The 20692-nt window shown below is 46.5% G+C and overlaps 2 protein-coding genes across 3 annotated transcripts in view; both read left to right on the top strand.

The window, feature by feature from the left end:
- The window catches only part of GRB2 (growth factor receptor bound protein 2), a 51146-nt gene extending 32140 nt beyond the window's left edge, over positions 1-19006 (top strand). Inside the window, exons 2-5 of one of the 2 annotated variants that reach the window (XM_011361937.2) lie at positions 7526-7623; positions 13132-13254; positions 15951-16119; positions 16871-19006. In XM_011361937.2, the coding sequence (XP_011360239.1) occupies positions 7526-7623; positions 13132-13254; positions 15951-16119; positions 16871-17056 (576 nt within the window). In that variant the 3' untranslated portion in view covers positions 17057-19006. The remainder of the gene's footprint in view (positions 1-7525; positions 7624-13131; positions 13255-15950; positions 16120-16870) is intronic. The other variant, XM_023531684.1, reaches the window with a different exon arrangement.
- Positions 19007-19207: 201 nt separating this feature from the next.
- The window catches only part of SLC25A19 (solute carrier family 25 member 19), a 31325-nt gene continuing 29840 nt past the window's right edge, over positions 19208-20692 (top strand). Inside the window, exon 1 of the mRNA XM_023531678.1 lies at positions 19208-20286. The gene's annotated coding sequence lies outside the window, so the exon portion shown is untranslated. The remainder of the gene's footprint in view (positions 20287-20692) is intronic.

Raw genomic sequence — 20692 nt, 5'->3', positions numbered from 1 at the left:
TCCTAACCCCTGCAGTTGGAATTCTGGCATTCTGAGAGCATTTCCCTCTCCTGTTGAGCAGTCAGCTACACCAAAGCAGTATGTCTTCCACGAGTGAGAAAGCACAGAAGACAGTTATTTTGAATGGAAACTCTTGGTACCCCTTTGGTAGAGAGAGTTTATTTTGGGGTATTGCCTTGTGCGTTTAAGTTTCACTGCCTGTAGGGCTATCTGGGTGGAGTAATAGCACGTAAGTGTGAACTACCTTCCTGTTTTGTCAAAATGTCACGAGTAGCTTTCTTAATGACAGCCGAACCTGGAGAGGTCGATAAGAGTATCCAGTTTGTTTTTTGAGAACTGAAATATTTACCAGAAAAGAGAAATATTCTGTAATTTGGTTGGTCTTCTTAATTGTTCATTTTCCTACATGTATGAACATTATAAAGGAAGTCTTCCATTAAAAAAAAAATGCGTGAGTGGTCCTGAACTCTTAATATACAATCGTTTTTTCACACGTGTATGTGTCTCTCTCCCCCCTCCCCATCCCCCTTACACATTCACACATACTCTCTCTCTCCATCACCTAGCTGCCATTCGTTAGAATAAAAAGTCAACGGTCTTCCATTGTCTTTTTAAAAAAGTTTGGTGGAGGAGTTGTAGCTATAAAATTAATGCCCTGCAAAAGTCAACCACAAGTCAAACACGCAGACTGAACTGGGCATCTCAGCGTTCCAGGAGGTGCCCGCGCTGAGGGGTGCTCGTGTGGACACGTGCATGGAAACGCCTCCTCTCCCCGTCATCCGTTCCCCACTGAAATTTCCCTTCCCTAGCCACGCACCCCACGACCCCACCCTAATTCCTTTCTTTCTTAGAGAAAGTAGAAGCAGGTGTCTTGTGGAGAAGATTTGGTGTACCCCCTTTCGAGGCACCCCACACGAAAGTCTTTTGGCAGTGGTGCTTAAGTTATAGGACGACTGATGGCCTGGTTCCGTGCCTTTTATTTCACCGCTCCTTCCTTGGAGGTGCAAGCTCATGGCAGTCAGTCTACTACTTAGGGTCTATTTAAGAAGTTGTTATAATATAGCAAACACCTCTGTTCCCACTGGCCAAATCGATGATGTAAAAAAATGTGTTTTTCATCAATGAATTTGATAGTAGCGTATAACGTGTGGTGCTCGTTCCATTGTCTCTGTGCCCAGGCAGCTCTGTGACACTGGCGACAAAGTTATACTAAGTCCGTTCCTCAGGATAGCTCGACACCATTCTAAGAGCGATGGAGAATACGCATGGGAACTGGGCCTGGAGCCAGCTTTGGGGCACGTGCAGTTTAGTTTCGGGGGGACCTGAGCATACCGGTACACGGTACATAGTAGTGGTGGACAAGAGGTCATGAGGGGTTATGTGTTGTTTTGACCATGATCCCCCATTAAATACTATAAAAATGCAACAGAAAAGTGACCAGACTGACTATAAACTCTGAACTGAATCGTGAAAGATCCGAACGGATAGGGAAGAGGACAGTCCATCAGAGGGAAAACAGGCGAGAAGTACAGGATGCCGAGAGCTTGGCGAGTTGACCGGCTTGACCGAGCCCAAGGGTTCGTTAGAGAAGCAGGTAAGTAGGTGGTGGCCAAATTACAAAAAACGGAATGCTGATCACTTGGATGTAGAGGAGCCTGCTTAAGACCCTTTAACAGAAAACCAGGGGCATTTTAACTGATTGGGGGCACCAAACAGATTGCAGACAAACCAGCCTGGCCTTAAACTGTGATGCCTGGACAGCTGGGGGGCCTTGGGTTCTTGATCCACCGGTGTTCCCCTTTCAGACTGATCCTCGTTCGCAGTGGCCACTTAGGGAGGGCAGAGACCAGGCTTGGCGCCAGGAAAGAAGGCGCTTTTCCTGAGGTGAAAGCTGGTCGTGTTCCAGTGGCAGAATGGGGGTGAGTGAGTCTACCAGCGGGAACTTGGCGAGTTTGGGATCCACCCCCACTTTCATCCCCTCCCCCTCGTTCTTTTCCTTTTTAAATTTGTTTAAGTTGTTTAAAGGGCAAAATGTAGCACCTGTCACCACCAGAAGGCAGACGTGACCAACAAGTGCCCTTTGGATTTCTTTGGTAAATGGAATCCTTTCTTAAAGAAAATGATGTTAAAAAAAAAAAAAAAAAATGAGGACTTCTGGATCCCAAAAGAAATGAATCTTATGGAACTCTTCATTTCAAAGAGAACTAAATATAGCATTTCATGACATGGCTATTACACATCTGCTGAGGTGGCCGTTGCAGTGAGGTAAAATCCCCTCGGGTTCATATCATTGCTTACATACCTTTGTAAACGAATAGGTTTTTCTTAAACCATTTAATAAAACAGCACAATCTGATGTTTGAACACAATTTTATAAATCGCCCAAATTATTAGTTTTAAGACATCATAAATACATTTCATTTTTTCTCAACTTTCTGGTCTTCAAGGGCCAGCTGCCTGTCAGGTGTCCTGACTGACTCAGGCAGTGGTTGGCGTGTCATCCTTTGGATTGTGTTCACTCAGCGTGGAGACTGGCCTGGCCACGTGAACTTGAGAGCTGTTGCTCTCTGTGTGCTCCGATAAACAATTTAAGGTTTCTGGTAGGACCAGGGACCTTAATCATTAAACTGCCTTTAAGTTGGTCATCTCATCATTAAAATTCCAAATAACTTATCTACGGTGTGGGCGTTTTTCATGATTTGGCACACAGTAGAGCAGGCAGTGTAACCAAGATGTTTTTCATGTTGAGCAAAAACTGTAACAGATGGAGGTAGTGATTATAAAGCACTTATTTAAAGTGTTAGTAATGAATCAGTGTAGTTTGAGGCCGAGTCAGTAATCCGTACAGAGGGGGTCTGAGAAGTTGAAGCGCAGTCTGACACGTGCTGGGCAACTGAAGAGAACTGCTTTTAAAACCATCATCCTAGCCAAGGCCCTGTCGAATTTTTCTTAGCATTAAAGTCTTTTAAAAGTGTGTGCATGTGCGTGTGCGTTTTCCTTTTTGTAAGAACTTGAAATTGTGTGCTAGGGGCACCAGAATTCTTGAAATCTATCTTTTCAGTCGTGGCAGTTTTTCAGTATTACTGCTGTGAGATTGATTGATCTTTGAAGAGCTGAGGAAAACTCACTGGCTTATGTTGAATTTCTATAATGCAGGGACCAGATAGATGTAAGTGGTATTTTGGGGGATTTTTTTATGTGTAAGAACTTAAATATGTAATTGTTCCTATCCGTCATGCACAAATGCTTTTATACAAATTGCTTCACAAATTGGTAAAACTTTGAATAATTTTTCCCAGAAGAAATGTCGATACCCCCACCGCCCACCCCCCCGCAAGCTGTTAGAATTAGACTGTGTGTTGAAAGGTTTGGCGGAACTGACGTTCCGTAACTGTACAGCTTTTTTTTTTTTTTTAAATCATGATTCCTTTTCTTGTTTATTTACAGATAACTGAATATGTGCAGGCAAGAAAATGTCCTAATATTTCCAAATACAGCGGTCTACAAACAAAATACTTATCTACCATTTTCCTAAAAGACACCTTTTTTCCTACAATTTCTGTAGAAAATTAGGTGCGGTCCTTGTCTCCCAGTGTTGGTTTAGCAAAGGGATGGGGAGGGGAAGCAGCTGTTGTAATCCTTGAACTCCGCATTTAAAATCTTTGAAGTCGACACCGTGGTCTTGTACTCATCCTCTGCTGCTGTGTGTGGTGTTGGTGCCTGCACGTAGCATCACATCAAGGCTACCTGAGTGAAGGGAAAACCCAGCCCCCGGGTCACCACGCTGCGCATGTGTGTGGCAGAGTGACGGAGAGGTGGGGGAGAGTTGGGGGGAGTCAGTGGCCACTGCGACAGCTGGAATGTGGCACTATGCCCATGGCTGTGTGCAGATAATAGCACTCTGCAGGTGGGGAATCCAACATCTAGAGAATAGTCATTTGCCCAAGGCCACATAGTTCATGGTTGGTGAAAATGAGTTTGAACCCATGTGTTCAGCCTCTTAAATCATGTGCTGTTGCCGCCAGATCAGGTGCATCCTAAGGGGCTGAGACCTCGATCTTTGACCGCTGGCTTTTTCTGATGTTTTTGTTTTTTTTTTTAAACTATTTGTAAAGCTTCATATTGGTGTTGGTGTAAATGGGAATTTGCATTGCCTTGAGCGATGTCTCAGATTGAGGCTGAGGGATGGGGGCAGCAGTGAACAATGTTATCAAAACCACTTAATGTAGACAAGGAGAACACGTGCGATGCTTTGGAGACAGTTTTATTTCTGGGAATGTCTTTTCTTCGTGGATAGGGATGGCAAGCTATTGTCATGGGGGTTTCTGAAGTCTTGCTGTGTTATTTTCCTCTTCCTCTGTCTTTTTTGAGCTGCAAAGGGTTTGTATGATGCTGAAGGCCTGGTATGCTTTTCTTATCTGTGTTCTCGTGACTGAAATATTTCTAACTCTTAGTTTAAGTATGATATACACATAGAGAAGTTCATATATCATAAGTACACGGTTTGGTGTATTTTTACAAACCGAACACATCCAGGTAAGCAGCACGCAGGTCGAGAAATATGGCAGTGACACCTTGAGAGTACCCATCATGTCCCCTCCCCTTGGCTGGGATAGTTTTAACTCTTCCGTGTAAACCTCACATCATTCCTCATCTTTTAGGTTTCTTCCTGACTCAGGCTCTAACATTATTTTCAGTCTTTTTTTTTTTTTTTTTTTTTGAGGCGGGGAGCGGGGGGAACTTCACCGAAACTGGTCTCTTCCTTCTTTCGTAATCTCATCTCTTGATCAATCTGCTTCCGTTAAACCAAAGTGTTCTGCGTGGCTACAAAGTCATAACTCGAGGGAACGTAGGGGTTGGACTAGAACATGAAGCCGTGGGGTGATAGCTAAGACAGCCGAATTCCTTGGAATTTTCAAAACCGAATGACAATTTGGTTGTGAAACTCAACTACTTGTTTGTTAAGGTAACAAACAAGCCGCTTTCTGCTGTGAGGAAATGGTGATGGGAACAGCTTCCTCGTTCTCAGAACTCTGATCAGGCTCTTAAAAATTACTCGTGAAGTGCGTCAGCTTTCATCTAAAACCATAGCAAATTAAACGCAGTCTTCGTAGGTACAGACTCATCCAAATATGGTTCTGATCCTGGCCCGTTCTCTGCTCCACGTTTGACTCACTTATGTTAATTTGTGAGTTTTGAACATTTAAGCATTTGAATAAAAGTTAATTTTTAAAAATATCTCTTAAAATATACCATCCTAGTTCCAGGGCTTGCGAAAGCTGACGCACCATGGAGCGGGTGGGTGGCAGGACCTGGCCGCTGACTCCCAGGGCCACCCGGGCTTAGAAGGGCTCTCCTTCCCCTGGGCTTTTCTTCTAGCAGAACCAGTCTTTTCGTAAGTTCCAAAGTAAAGAGGGGTAGAGGCAAGCCCGGCAACACTCTGGCTTTCCAGAGAACCAAAACCTTCACCATCCACGTACTCACGCGGTACAAAGTAAACCAGGCGCGCCGCTTCCATGTCCCCTGCCTTCTCGCAGAGAGAAACGTACCAAACACCATGTAATAATTTTGTCCTACAGAAAAACATAGTCCTAAATTGGTGCTGGATCTGGAGTCGCCGTGGAGTTTTTTCACTCGGGGGAGCATTTTTCGGGGGCGGGGGGTCGCCTCTGCCTTAGGAAAGGTGACACGAGGAGTGTGCTGCTCTTCTGAACTTCTGGCACGAAACAGGTCTTTCTGCAGGGCTACTGGTCACAAGTTAAAGGTGGCCTTTTCCAAGTGATTAGTCTGTTTTGAGGCCCAAGTGGGCCATAATCGCCTACCTCCTGACTCTCCTCTGTCTTCCAAAAACTTTTTAGACTTGGTATACAACTCAGCATTTCAGAAATTTTAAAGACATTTTGAAAAATGTGTTTATAAGCCTAAGGTGGTGGTTATTATTATTAGAGGATGATGTTTTATAAAATAAGTCCTAGGCCACATGTTTCTTCAAGCCCTTATTTTTGATAGATAACAGAATTCTAGCCTTAAGCAACTTTTAAAATAGCTCCTTTGCTCCTCATGCTGTTGAGTCTGCTGTGATGTCTGCGGGGTGCCAGGCTCCCTCTTGAGGTCACAACATCTACTGTGATGCCGGTGGATCAGCCTTACTGCTTCGGGACGGATGCCAGTGTCCTGATGGCAGAGAGTACCTTCAGAACCCTCTTCCGCCCAAACCTTCCCGCTGTGTGTGCTTTATGGTCGTCTGCATCAGAATAACTGCTGGCTACAGCACAGTTTAGTGTTTTTGAAATGCAGGTTTTAAAATTACAAATGTACTTTACATATGTTAGTTTGTATCATCACAGTATTTAATAAAATTTTTTAAGGAAAAACCAGTGATGAAAAGAAAACAAGTTTTCATCACTGAAGTTAATGAGATTTACCAGAAGCTGATTTTTTTTTTCAGAGCTCTCTGTTCACATTTATTAGCTCTTGCAGAATTTGCCAATTTTGCATACTTAAGTTCAGTGACCTGTGGGTAGGGCCCGATTACAAATAGGCCAGCATTACAAATAGGCAGCAGCATAGTAAGACTCAGGGCATCACCTCTGTTCAAAAGTGAATTCACAGAGGCATTATTTAATGCAGCCTGGCTGTTCGTCGGTTGGCTGTCAGTCTTTTCTACCCTTTCTAAAGTCCAGCCTCACTTAGAAATGTCAGTACCTATACATCACGCCCTCCAAAGCAGCCTAGGTTCTATTTTGGCAATTAGTGTAGCATTGTTCAGCATCTTGAATAAACCATTTTGTGAGGAATTTTACCAACTTCCTTTCAGAACTCTGTCGTGTAGTGTGGATGACTCCCACTTACTAGTCCATCCGCATTTTCCCGTGTTCACTGCTTTGTTGGGCTCACATTTCTATGTTCTCTCTTGAGTTACCGACTTTTTTTAATCCCTCTGCCCTTTGCCTTTTGTTAGAATTCTAGAATTCAGAGGATGACTTTTATAATATATCTAGATCTGTTCTGTTTCTTATACTGCTCTACAGATGACAGAATCGTGGCCTAGCCTGTCTGTGTAACTCAAAGGGAGCAGCTTTAGCGAGAACTCTCATTGGGATCTGAAAATCTGCGTGTGATTCACTAGCCCTGGGTAGTCAGGTCACATTTCCAGGCTCCTTTCCACTCTGTAGAATGCAATGTCAGTGTTCGCTGTTTTCCAGAATCCCCTCTCCCAAACTAATCTTACTTTTTCCATCATTCTCTCTTCTGCTTTCCTACTGAGGGTTTAATGCTAAATGCTTGGGATCCTGAATTTCCATTCCAATTTATTTTTCTTTTTAATTTTAATTATCACAGTTGAAATAATGCTGGCAGTTTGAAGTTTCAAGAAGTCTTGCCTCCACGTACCTGTTAATAATTCAAATGACGCCTTTTACAAACAAACCTAAACAGCAACATGATTAATCATCTTAGTGACTCTCTTTTTAAGAGTGGAAAGAAAATGATTGTTGTTTTTGTTTTTTTTCTTATTTCTTTTCAGGTTTTGAATGAAGAATGTGATCAGAACTGGTACAAGGCAGAGCTCAATGGGAAAGATGGCTTCATTCCCAAGAATTACATAGAAATGAAACCACATCCGTAAGTTGGGCTCCGCCGATCTCCCAAGGGCCATACCTGCCTATTTCCAATAATGTTTTAAAATTGAGATCACTGGGCTGGCTGTCATACTTTTTATTCTGTCTTTGCAGGGAATTCATAAAGCATGTTGATTCTGCATGTTAACGATAGTATATAATGATAGTATAATAGTCAATAATGGTATGTTTTAGATTGATAGTTGCTAGTGATCTTTAAGTAATGAAACAATTGTTTCATTTAAAACAATAGTTTATATACTATTACATAATAATAGTGTGTATGTTTTAGATTAATAATAACTGTCAGTGATCTGCAAATAATAAAACAGCAGTTATGCAGGTCCATAATTTTTCTATGAAACCTTTGAGGCCAGACATTTCATAATTTTACATTTTTTGTTTGAGAGAGGATGTGTATCACATGACTTTATAGTGATATGTTTGATTTTCCTGTGGGACCATATCTTAATAATCTTTGTATCCCCAGAGTACAGTGCTTGGTGTATATAATAGAGTCTTAGTGAATGAACGTTCGTTATGGTCACCGCCCTTGCTCTCCACTTACTGTCCCCACTTCAGAGAACACAAAATGTTCCTCCATTCCACGCTGCTGAGAGCCATGAACTTGTTTCTTTCCTTTTTTCTTCTGGAGTCCTTCCTGTTTATATTGACGTGACATGGTATGGGACATTGGGGGCCATTGCAGACCCCTGTTCTCCCACTGCCTCTTTCTGGCCCTGGTCCTGCCCCTCAGGCAGTTATTTTCGTACCTCGTATGCCACGGAGCTGAGGCTTTCGGAGGTCAGTCTGGAGTGCCACTGAAACATGAAGAAACGGTAGATTCTTTCCGTCTACTTGGTTTAATGCAAAGTGACAAGTACGGCTTTTAGATGACTTGACCCACCTTGAGTTCCAGCCCATTTGTCCCTCTCCCCCGTTGTCACTGCCCTGATGCGAACCTGTCACTTCTCTTCCCCCAAGTACTAGAGCAAAGATCCTGACCTTCCCTTATCTTACCCGGAGCTCGGTGTCAGAGCTCGACGGGGCCTTCAGGGTCGTCTGGCTTACTCCTCGCCAGCCTGCCGATGAGGAACGCTTCTGGCGTTTCTGTTTCAATGCTGGTCACTTACGAGTGTAGTTCTCATTATAAAAGACTCACAGTGCAGAAAACTTTGGACCAATATGTGAGTTCCTCTCCATACACGCTCCTCTTTGCGAGGCAACCACACTAGTGATTACATGTGGGCCAGTGCTACCTTCTGAACTGAATCTGTTCTGAAAAGATGATTTGCTTTCTATAAAACGAAGCTAATGATCCAGGAGCTTCACCGTAAAGCTATATGTTGGTTGGTGGCTGGCTGGCTGGCTGGTTTGCGCCTTGGTCAGTAAACTCTGACACAGTTTTTATTATGTGGCAGAGAAAGTGCCGGGTGCTGGGAAGCTAGGTTCTGTAGTTAAGTCATGGTATAACAAAATGGCCATGTGGTTAACATGAAGCGCTTTGAGATTGCATCCAGGAAGCCTCAGCCTGCAGAGAAATTGGTTTACTCTGCAGTTTGGCAGTGTGTGTGTGTGGTGGGGGGAGGGCGTGTCTGCGCTGCATTTCTATACTGAGGACACTGGGAGGTCCCCAAACTTCTTTTCAAAAAGAACCGGGTACCTTATAATGGCTCAATAAAAGTTTCATTGAATGATATACAAGGTGAAAACCCATCTAATTTTTAATGTATTTTTTTCTAGTTTTTGTTTGTTGGAACTTGTACTGTCTTGCATCTTTGTAACTGTTGTAACTATAAGTTTGCCCCCCCCAAAAAGTTTTTTTTTTAGATTCCTTGGAGAATTTGTTTTCTGCTTTTACACTATAATTGAGCCTTGCATTTGCACTTAGTAGCTCAGCAAATATTTTTGAATTGATACTCGGCCCAAATTCTTGTACAAAGGCCTAGATTAAGTTGTTCATGGAATAGAAGCCAACAGCATTAAATCTTCAAAGGCATGAAAGAGATTCCTGGACCCCTGTCAGTGGGTTGATAATGCTCCTCTTTCGAGGTCTCCGTAACAAATTGGGGGTTAACACGCAGCCATGCCCAGATTACTGAAATGTAGTCACTGGTGGTAATAACCAAGAAACTCCAAAAGATGAGAACGAGATCTTTGCAGATGCCCCGGGACGTGTACCAAGCCCAGCTCTGCACTCCGATAGCCACTCGGAGTCAGTATTTGCTTCAGGGGCTTTTGATGGATTGCATCATGGAACGCACCCCACAGGGAGGAGTGGTTGGGTGGCGGTCAGCGGCAGCAAGAGGGGTGCCTTGGTGCACGGTGCATCCTCCCTCCGCCGTGTAAGCCGGGTAATGTATGCATATCTGTTCCTTCAGTCCATCTTCAGAACAGAGAAAGGTTGGCTAAACTTTTTCTTTAACGGGCCATATAATGATAGGCTTTATGGGCCATATGCAATCTGTCATGACACATGTTCTTCTTTTGAATTTTTTGAAACAACCCTTTTTCTTAAAAATGGTCTTAGATTGTGGGCTGTACAAAAAACAGGGCAGATTTAAACCGAGGTGCATGGTTTACAGACTGCAGCACGAGATCCAGCGGTAACAAAATCACCTTAAGTTCCTTTTCATCTTCATATTTCCAGGCGGAAAGGGAATTCAGCAGAACATCATACTGCCATTTTTATATTAAATAAAATGCCTGTGGCTCTGCACCCTTGTTTTCCTTCAGGTTGTTTCAGGTGACATAGGCATTTCGAATCTGACTGTTAAAACGTAGGAAAGACCACCTTCCTCAGAAAGCTGTAGTAACGGACCCGATTGAGAGTCGCCTTTTCGGAAGAGTCACTCTCATGCCCGGTCCTCTGTCCCCATTGTAAAGAACCTCGAATAGTTGATGGGGAAGCATCCAGCACTGGTGTTGTGGTGGCATTGTTCACAGACTCAGCTGAAATGCGGGAGTGCCCATCCACTCCACGCTCTGAGAAAGGAAACCATACTGTACCTGCGTGGCGCTCGGCCTCACCGGCATATTTCATGCTACATCCAGAAGCGCAGTCAGTGTCACCTCGTGGCTGAGGGAGAACACGAAGCACAGGCCTCCCCTCCCTTCTCCCATCCCCACCTCCCCAGACCTTTAGTTTTTGTTAGGAAGAGGGAAGTTAAAAACGGAGTATGACTTATTATAGCACATGAGTTAACAAATTAAACACAGACTACAAAACGATTGTTGGCACTGGTGTCGCAAGATGAATTGTAGATACTGGGGGAGGATCCAAATATGTGCCTTCATATTAAATGCATATGGGTGGGAGCCTATGGGATGTAGTAAAGAATTAAATTGCAAAATAAGCCGCCCCTCCCATTAGCTTTCTCCCTTGCTATTTGTATTGTAGTATAAACCCACCTTTTTGAACATTTAAAAATTTTGACTATAGCCATGTAGTTACTCATAAATATCACCATTAAAAGAAGCTAGTCAAGGGATAAACAGCATAAAATGCGGTGGAAGTGTAGGGGATGCTATTTAGGTGTAGAGAGCAGTGACTGTTTCCTTGTGTAGAGTGATGGCCCGTGATGTTGTGGGTCATCCTGGGGGGCGGGGGGCGGGGGAGGAGAGGGAGCCAGATTAGTAAAAATGGGAGCAGATACAAAATAAATCTTTAAGTGGTCTCCAACTAATTGTTTTATTTTTCAGTCTGGGTGCTTGTAACAGGGGTGTGTTTACTTTGTAAAAATTCCAGTTAGTATGCTTTACTTCACTACAGTTTTCATTTTTTAATTGAAAATAAAATTGAGGTAATTTTAAGTTGGAGACAAGAAGACACTGCAGCCATATCTACCTATTTGGGCACCATAAAAGAACGTCTAAAATCACACGTAACTGCCAGCAGTTGCCGCCTCTGGGGAGTATGAGGGACGAGTCTTGCTTTTTATTTTCACTTCATGCACATCTAGCGTATTTTATATTCATTACTTATACTTTAAAAAGGAGGAAAGGAGAATGACTGTCGCTGGGAAGATCTTCGAGGGGTTGGAGGAAAGCATGGCTGTTGAGTAACCTCCCTCCCCGCCCCCCAGTTAAATGTCTGTGCGTGCGAGTGCGTTCAAACCTAAAAGCACCAGAGATTCACATAGAAAATATTGAAATGGTCCCAGTACTGTTAGCTGTCCTTTTGTAATTGGAGATCATTCTGTGGTGTTAAGATGTGATTTTTCTTATGCGGCCTGACTGCCAGGCATTGGAGCACTTACCCTTGAGTTATTTGTAGAAGCAGCAGGAAGGTAGATTGTCCCAGCGCCTCAGCAGCTTGGTGATATAGAAGCAAAGTGAGAAAGACACAAGGAGGTAGATTTAAGAACGTTCAAAGGTTACGTGTGGCAGCTTCTGAATGTGCCCTTCCTAGTAGCTCGCTTCTCTGATTTGAGTATCGTGTATTCTTTTAGAGACCTCTTGCCAATGCGGTTGTTGATCAGTAAGATAAGTACTGAATTTAGATTTATAATGTTAATGGACTCTTTGGTACCTTTGTTTTTATGGTTTGCATCTTTAATGAATGTTAGTTACTGCATAAGGTGTCCAATGAAGCAGCTTGGTCTTTATTATCTCTAAGTAACATTGTTGCTTTTTAAAAATAGACATTAAAGACAACTTTGAAAAGAGAACATTGTTTTCACTATTCATCCATCCTAAGTAGTAATGGTTTTTATGTGAACTAGTTAGGTAGCTGTAACTTTAAGCTTTTTATAAGTGTTCTCTTTCTCCTGGTGAGCCACAGGCCAATTGCTCCCAGTTTTCCATGAATTCACCCTCTTTTTCTTGTGGCTGAAGTGGATCAGCACTGGGAGCAGAAGAATCTATAACTTGCTCCAAATGAAAAATCAAATTTTGCCACTAGCCACCTATGCACAGGGTCAGTGATGACGTTCCTGATGGTTCCCGAAAGCTAAACCTAGCCGTGATGGCAGAGACGCCTTGAGAGGAATGCCAGCCTCCGTGGCTAGCAGAGGCTGCCCTCTCCCAGCCTGACCTCTTCCCTTTGGGCTGTTGGAAGGAGCTCTGTCTCCAGCTCTAGGCCTTTCTGACCCCATTGCCTTAATCCCACTGTAGCAAAGCTGTGACCTTATGAAATGGCTGCAAGAAGGAGCCTGTCTCCCCTTCTGCGGTTCAGATCATCGGCCAGGGCTCCCCCAGTGCCTCGCTCTGAGTCAGTGGGGGGCCCAGTGGGCTTTGGCACAGGAGGCCCATTGAAGTGTCTTCCTCTGTAGCGAGTGGCCTTATGAGTCACTTTCTGGAGAGCGGGTAGGGTGAAGCTGTTTGAAGGAAGATGGTCCCTCTCTTAAGGGAGGGCCGGACCGAACGGCGTGATGGGGCACGTTGAGACCAGAGGGTGAAGAGGGAGGCCCTTCCCCTGGCAGGGAGCGCTCTGTTACTCACGTCTCGGAGGCCGCATATCCCGTTTCTTTGTGGGGAAGCAGATGTTGACTGGCTTGCCTTCCTTCCTTAGGTGGTTTTTTGGCAAAATCCCCAGAGCCAAAGCAGAAGAAATGCTTAGCAAACAGCGGCATGATGGAGCCTTCCTTATCCGAGAGAGCGAGAGTGCTCCTGGGGATTTCTCCCTCTCAGTCAAGTAAGTATTTCCTGCCTCGGTTGCCCGGACTCCTGTCTCCAGCTCACCTACACTGTGAAGCCCTAGGCCAGGTATCTGGCCGCACACACCAGAGGCTGCCACCTGGCAGAGGTTTAGCCTAAACAGTGTTTACAAATCAGAAAATTTCACACTAACATCCTAAATTCTGGCTCCTCTTAAAAAAGTGCCCCAGCTGCACAGGATTTGGGTTCCCGCAGCGAGCCACGCCGGGGTCTGAGCAGCAGCCGTGCGTCAGCTGCATGCGCTTGCGTTTTCCCTACTCCCCACCACGCCCTGGTGTCTGCACACCCAGCTCGCTCCTCACGGGCACCTTGACCTCTGTGGGAGCCCTGCGGCGCTCTAAGCACTGGCCGATGGCCATCCCAGAGGCCTTCGCGCACCTTCACCAGATATCTGGCTTAAACCTGCCAGCACCATCCTAGGCCTCTCAGTAACTTTAAACCACAAGGGTTTGGGCTTTCTGCTCCCCGCCCATGGTAAGCTTAAATGTGGAAGGGAGCTGGTGAGCAGGGACCGGGGAAGGCAGGAGTTCCACCACCCCGGGAGTCACAGAGAATATAAATTTAGAGCTTAGAGGATTCTCAACAAGGATTCTTAGAGGATTCCCCATCTGTGACATAAAGAATCAAATTATCATATGTACTTTTCTAGTTAATATATTATCACAGGAACCCCTTCCCTAGGAATCTCACAAATCAGTTAATCATTTATATGATAAGTGATTAGGTTAAAAAAAATTTTTTTTTTTTTAACGAAGGCTATAAGACAGTTTATTATTTGCCATTTACAAACGCTGGAAAGATTATTTAGTTTCAGAAATAAACTGAATATCTTGTTTTATTTTAGGACCAAATGTGTAAAGTGTAGGTTTTTTGATATGTAAATTTAAATTAAGAATTTTTGTATTTTTTTTTCTCAGTGAAGATACGGGAGGTGGTTTCAGGTGGTATTAGCAATACCTTACAGCCATAGTCCCAACATGAAAAAGTCGAACTGGATCTAATTATCAGTTTTTCTTCTAACAATGGCTTTTTATTAGTAGACTTTATTTTTTAGAGCAGTTTTAGGTTCACAGCAAAATTGAGTGGAAGGTACAGAGGTTTCCCGTACACCCCCGTGCGCCCACATGCCTAGAGATGGTGGTTTTTTGATATGCTCGATTAAACACATGCAAATGAGGATCGAGTGAAGAGCACCTTGAGGTGAAACTATCATTATGCTTCTCGTTAACTTGTATTTTATCTGTTTCCCTTACATTACATACTGACCCGAGTGTAAAGCAAACAACATAAGACAATACAGGCTGGCGATGGACAAGGCTTCGCCGAGCCTGGTGATCGGTGGGGGCCTTGCCTGAGCACCACTGATCACGCACATGCTCCCATGGGGGCCACCAGGAAGCTCACCCCACTCCGTTCCGTCCAACAAAAGGTTTAAAGGTGTATGCAGATAGCATTAGCCATCTTTGTCAACACAGACGGCCTTCGCCAAGGAGGTTCAAGAACCCTGTCTCCAAGATGTTTCTCTAGTTTCATGATGGAAAATACTGTGGTCCCTTCCAAAACCCGTTCACAGCCCGGCGGGAGTGGGCTTCTCTGTGGGCAGAAGTGTCATTCGACTATGTCCTTTTTCCTCCTAAAGCTTTCTCCCCATCTGCCTTTTTTCTCTCGTGAAATAGAACAGCAGGTCCTCAGATGATGCTTTCGTTATAAGATTGATGAGATGCTGTAGGAATTTAACTCTTGCTTTTGTCAGTCAGCCTGTGGTAAAACTGGTTTTGTCGTAAGTCCTTTGACTTCAAGTCACAGAACCTGTGGACGATGTTCAAGCGAGGACTTAAGTACTGTTTCTAAGTGCTCGGCTTCCTAGAAGCTCAGTGCTGCCACCTGCTGGGCCGTTTGTAAGACGTGCTTCCTTAGCTTGAGGAGTGAGGGAGGAGCAGCTATCATTCATTCAGCAGTCATAGAATGAATGCCTTCAGAGCGCCAGACGCTGGTGCGGACACTGAGGACTCAGCAGTGAGCGGGACAAGCAGGGCCTCGTTGAGCTGATGTTTGGCCGGACATTCCGCTTAGGCAAGCCCTTGCTTGCTTGTGTGGGCCAGTGTAACAGGTGATCGAGAAGCCCCTTCTGTGGGGCTGGGGGTGCCTAGGCCTCTTTTATTTATTGTCCCAGCACATTCTTTTGTTCTGAGGCCTTTTCCCCATTCATAGAACTAAAATACCTGAATGGAAAATGACTTAACTGTTCCCAGTCCAGGAGAATTGTCGAAAGTGTGTCCAGTCCCTCCCCTTATTTCTTAGCCCACCTTGCGTAGTCTAAATAGCACATGACATTTTCGTTCTTGCTCTTTTTTTTTCCTACGTGAAAAGGGAATTAAGGCTCCGTCCCATTTGGTGCTGTGCAGGGTGCGCCACGGGTTAGGACATTCTCGTTTTCCTCATTCACAGATGTCTTCAGAATTAGACGGATGCACAGGCTTTCCTAGCGGAGGGGCATCGGGGCGGTCAGTGACGCCCCGACTCTCCGGCCGGGGGACATGCCGTGCGGCAGCCCTGGCTCCTCGGGCTGTGAGGAGTGTTGGCAGAACACTCCTTGGTGGCCGTGACCCCCGCTAGCTGGGACGGAGCCCCCGGAACCATGCCAGTGTTTTCCCTGTGCCCCCGCCCCCCCAGGTTTGGAAACGACGTGCAGCACTTCAAGGTGCTCCGGGACGGAGCCGGGAAGTATTTCCTCTGGGTGGTGAAGTTCAATTCTTTGAATGAGCTGGTAGATTATCACAGATCTACATCCGTCTCCAGAAACCAGCAGATATTCCTCCGGGACATAGAGCAGGTGCCACAGGTAAGCCTCATCGGAGGGATAGAGATCACTTTTAGCAATGAATAGCTGCAAGCAGGTGCCTTGTCAAAGGATTACTTCTGGGGCATCAGCGCTCATTATTCAAAATGTCGCCCTTGATTCTCATTAAAGATTCGAAGTCTGAAGTAAAATAGTCTGCCTTTTCCAGAGGCTGCGCCTCCGAGACAGGTGTGTTTGCCGCCTGCGTTCCCAGGAAGGGCGGTCTTCGACTCGCTCAAATAGTCTTTCCCTGGGGACAAACTGTGGGGCAGATTGTACTTTGAGGGAGCGAGGCTCACACTCACCCCGTGTTTCTATTCCCGAAATCCTCCTTCGGTTCTGCTTAGCGCTGCCTTATTGTGGTCAAGCTCTTGACCTTCAACTCTAAAACCTTAGGATTTTTTAAGTGACGAAGTGATAAGAACTGAAGCATTTTCAGATCCTGGATTCTAAACAAAAAAACCCACTGGCCGTCTCCAAAGCCCTTTCCCTGGAAGCAGCACATGCTGCCCTCCGCCCGGCAGCTGGCCGGCGCCGTGCGATCTGCTCCCAGAGTCCTGGCGCGGTGGCGGAGGGTCGCGCCGCCCCCGCGTGCAGTGGCTCAGAGCGTGCGAACGCAGAGGGCGCGGGCAGGAGAAACGGGCTTGTTTCAGGAGGTGCCGGGAAGCTGGCGCACGTGCCCTCCCCCCGGTGACCCGCCGCCATCAGCATGTGATGCGTAACAGTGTTTCTCCTGCTCCCCCCCCCCCCGCAGCAGCCGACATACGTCCAAGCCCTCTTTGACTTCGACCCCCAGGAGGATGGAGAGCTGGGGTTCCGCCGGGGAGACTTTATCCACGTCATGGATAACTCAGACCCCAACTGGTGGAAGGGGGCGTGCCACGGGCAGACCGGCATGTTCCCCCGCAATTACGTCACCCCTGTGAACCGGAACGTGTAGGAGTCGAGGGGAGAGTATTTAAAGAAAGCGAAACATGGAAAACACGTCCAAAAGAATTCACCCCACGAGCTGCTCGAGTGGCAGCCTGCGAGGGGCTCGGAACACCTTGCCGGGTCACCCGATGACCCTCTCACCTGGTTGGAACTTTGGGGGGTGGGAGGGGGAGTTGGATATAACAATGCCAAAACTTACCTATAAATTAAGAAAAAGAGTTTTTATTACAAATTTTCACCGCTGCTCCTGTTTCTCTTCCTTTGTCCTTTTTTTCATCTCTTTTCCCTTCTGTCCATCAGTGCATGACGTTTAATGCCACATATAGTCCTAGCTGATGCCAATAATAAAAGAAAAGAAACCAAGTGGGCTGGTATTTTCTCTATGCAAAACGTCTGTTTTAGTCAGAATGACTGAAGGAACAGCCGTTGCTGGGCGCTTCATGTACACACGCAGAAGCGGCGGCTTCTGCCCAAGGAGGGGCGGGCGAGTAGGAATCCGCCTTCCAGCCCCCACCCCAGTGTCTCCGTCAAAGTTGGAAACAGAGAGGGGGTGAAAGGAGGCAGCGTTGCCCCTTATGACTTCCTGAGAAAGTCAAGCTGAAACCCGTGTCTCTCTCTCTCCGCAGTTGTCCCTTCCGAATGGTATTACTGAGCATGTCGTTTTTTATAGTGCCTTTTTCCTTATTTCAAGGGTTGCTTATGAGTGGTGTTCTTTTTGTTTTGTTTTAAAATAAGTTAAAGACAGTCTAGAGCTTTTCAGCTGGTGTGTCTCCTACTCTGTGTAAATATTGTTCCCTCGGGGGGAGGGGAGAACAGGGTAGAGAAGAGGAGGCAGGTAGAAGTGCGGGCTGCGGGCATTCTGCGTCCTAAGGCAGGAGAGGTTAAGGTTCAGTTTTGATACCTGTGAGCCCTCCGGAGTTTAAAAGGCCGGGAGCCCAGGGTATCTGGAGTCGCTGCCCGGGCTGCGGTGTGACCAGCTGCCAGGGAAGGAGAGGCGACGGCTCTTCCCACGTTGGACTGGATCTGGCTGAAAGGGGGCTCGGTGACCTTGACCTCGCGGTCTCAGGTGTCTACCCCCTCCTTAATCCTAGAGACCCCTAAGCTGCAAATCCCTCCAGCCAGCAAATTTCAAACACAGGAAAGCCCGAGGAATTTAAGCTGTCACTTTGACTATATCGGGATATACCGTATTCCTACGTGGGGGTAGAAAATGAGTCTTCATTTTTCTTGCTCTGAAAGCCAGGGGTATCTGTTCATGCCTTTTACTTTTTGTGTCCCCACCTGACCTGCCCAGATGAGCCTTAGGGCAGCATCCAAGAAGCAGCTGGGTGGTTTTCGGTCTCATTCACAGCGGGCTGTGTTTATAGCTGCTCCACCCCAACCCCGAAACGGAAAGATTTCCGGGAAGCAGGGATAGCTGGGAAGGAAGGCTGGAAATGCAGGAAGGCCAAGCCCACTGCAGAGCGCTCTGTCTCCTGTCAGCTTCTTGCCCCTCGGAGTGATGTGCCTGTGACCTTTCTCTCTTCACCCAGTCCCCTTCTGACCACACCAAGGGGGCCGCAGAGTCATTGATGGCTTTGGGCTCTAACGCGGTCTTGGGCGTCTGCCCTGGACTCTGGTTGTGGAGCCGGACTGGGCCCAGGGCCTTTGGAGGCCCAAGAGGCGGCTGCTCTTCTGGACGGAGCGAGAGGCCTCTCGCTCCCTCTCTTGATAGCTTCTCCCTTCCCCGCTGGTAAAAGGAATCTGGCATTCTACACCTGGACCATTTGATTGTTTTATTTTGGAATTGGTGTATATCATGAAGCCTTGCTGAACTAAGTTTTGTGTGTATATATTTAAAAAAAAAAAAAATCAGTGTTTAAATAAAAAGATCTATGTACTTAATCCTTTAACTCTGCGGATAGCATTTGGTAGGTAGTGATTAACTGTGAATAATAAACATACAGTGACTTCTTCACTCTGTCTTTTCTTTTTTTGCCCTCACTTAAAAAAAAAAAAAAAAACAGGTATTAGGTCAGGGAGTCGGGACCCTTGGGGGGCATGCGGGTCTCGGCGGGGCCCCTGGAGGAGTGATACCCACACTTGGCTGTTCATCCCAATCCTGGAGGAGCTTGTCCGCAATGCACATTCCCAGGTGCCACCCTCACGTACCCCGGGATTTGGGTGGAGGACACAACAGACGTGCTTGGTGTTCCAACAGAAATCATAGACCACACTTCGGAAACTCTGGTCTAGACACAGCTTTTGAGGACAACAAACGTGGCTGGCTTGGTCCTCGTGCCCTTGTGCCCCTCTCCTCCCTTCCCCGCTTAAGTAAAGGACCAGAGGACCCAATGGTCTGTGCCGAAGCAGCGTCGATGTGCTGAGTGACTAACTCATCCTCACGTGCTCGGGAGGCTGCATTTAGTGTGAGACTAGGTCTGTTTATTTAACCACACACAGCGCCGGCTGCAGGAGACCAAATGAGATCTGTTCAGACAGCGAACAGAAACGAAACCCAAGGAGTTTCCACTTGTGTTCTTGGTCTAGTCCTAAACGCCCCAGCGTACGACCTCAGCTGTGCCTGTCCGGCTCCGGGAGTTTTCGGTCCCTTCTCTGCAGTGACCATGTACGAGTAGGAGCTCCCAGCACTGTCCTGCTGGGGGCCGCTGGTCGCACGGTCCACCTAGGCCAGCTACTCTGAAGCTGAGCAGTTTCCAAAATGAGCCATTTAAGTGAAAACTTAAGGCAGTGACTGTCGGTCTCATTGAGGCTTTTTTGTTCTGTTTGACTCATGGCCTCAGAATGGCGTCAAAATGAATTGGGAAAATTGCTACTTTTGTGAGGTCTTTGGTTACAGATTTCTTGGTGATTGTATCGCCCTCCAGCCCTGGACACCTGATTCCTGGGAAGGCACCTGGGTGGCACCGTTTGTAGAGACGTCCGTGGGACAGCTCGGCCACATTTGGTGCCTGAAAGCTGCGGCCGGGCGAGCGGCCACCAAGCCCCTGACACTGCTTTGCAGCTGCAGCGGGGGTGCCTCGTGACCGCTGAGCGCTTCCTACTCAGTGGCCTCGGAGTTCATAACAGGCTCATCTTCAAATGTAATCGTGGAAGGGACAGTGGTGACGGCTCCTACCAAGTGTTCCAAGGCGATCGATCTCTGCAACACCAGGACAGCTCAGGTGGCATGTTGGGGAGAGCCGACAGGCACGAGTGGTCTGCCTTTCCTCGACCTGCCCCATTGCCCGGCTCACGGTAGGTGGTTTTCAAGTTGGAACGTTTTGCTTTACCAGGGTGCCAGGATAGGTAGGAAAAATGATAGTGGAATTGTGTTCGGGCACCTTGGAAATGTTGCTGACTCCTTAAACGCCGTTATTTATATGCAATGCGAATTCCCCCGATCTGAGTCCCGTGTACACTGAAGAACGAGGAGCTATCATCATACACACGGAGCGTGTGCATACCCGGGGCCATCTTAAACGTGGGCCCGAGGGTTACAGGCCCCTCACCCCAGCCAGTCTCGAGGCAAACGAGTCATGTGCTCCCTACCGAGGCGGCTGGCATCAAAGTCCTCAGTTACCGCTGTATCTTAGGTCAGTCGTCACGGTTAAGGAAGAAAGTGCCATTCAGTGTACCAGCGGCACTGATGCCCATGAATACC

Source organism: Pteropus vampyrus, unplaced genomic scaffold (genome assembly GCF_000151845.1).
Source record: "Pteropus vampyrus isolate Shadow unplaced genomic scaffold, Pvam_2.0 Scaffold72, whole genome shotgun sequence".
In the NCBI taxonomy this organism is placed as follows: Eukaryota; Metazoa; Chordata; class Mammalia; order Chiroptera; family Pteropodidae; genus Pteropus; species Pteropus vampyrus.
This window is presented reverse-complemented; position numbering and strand designations above follow the sequence as displayed.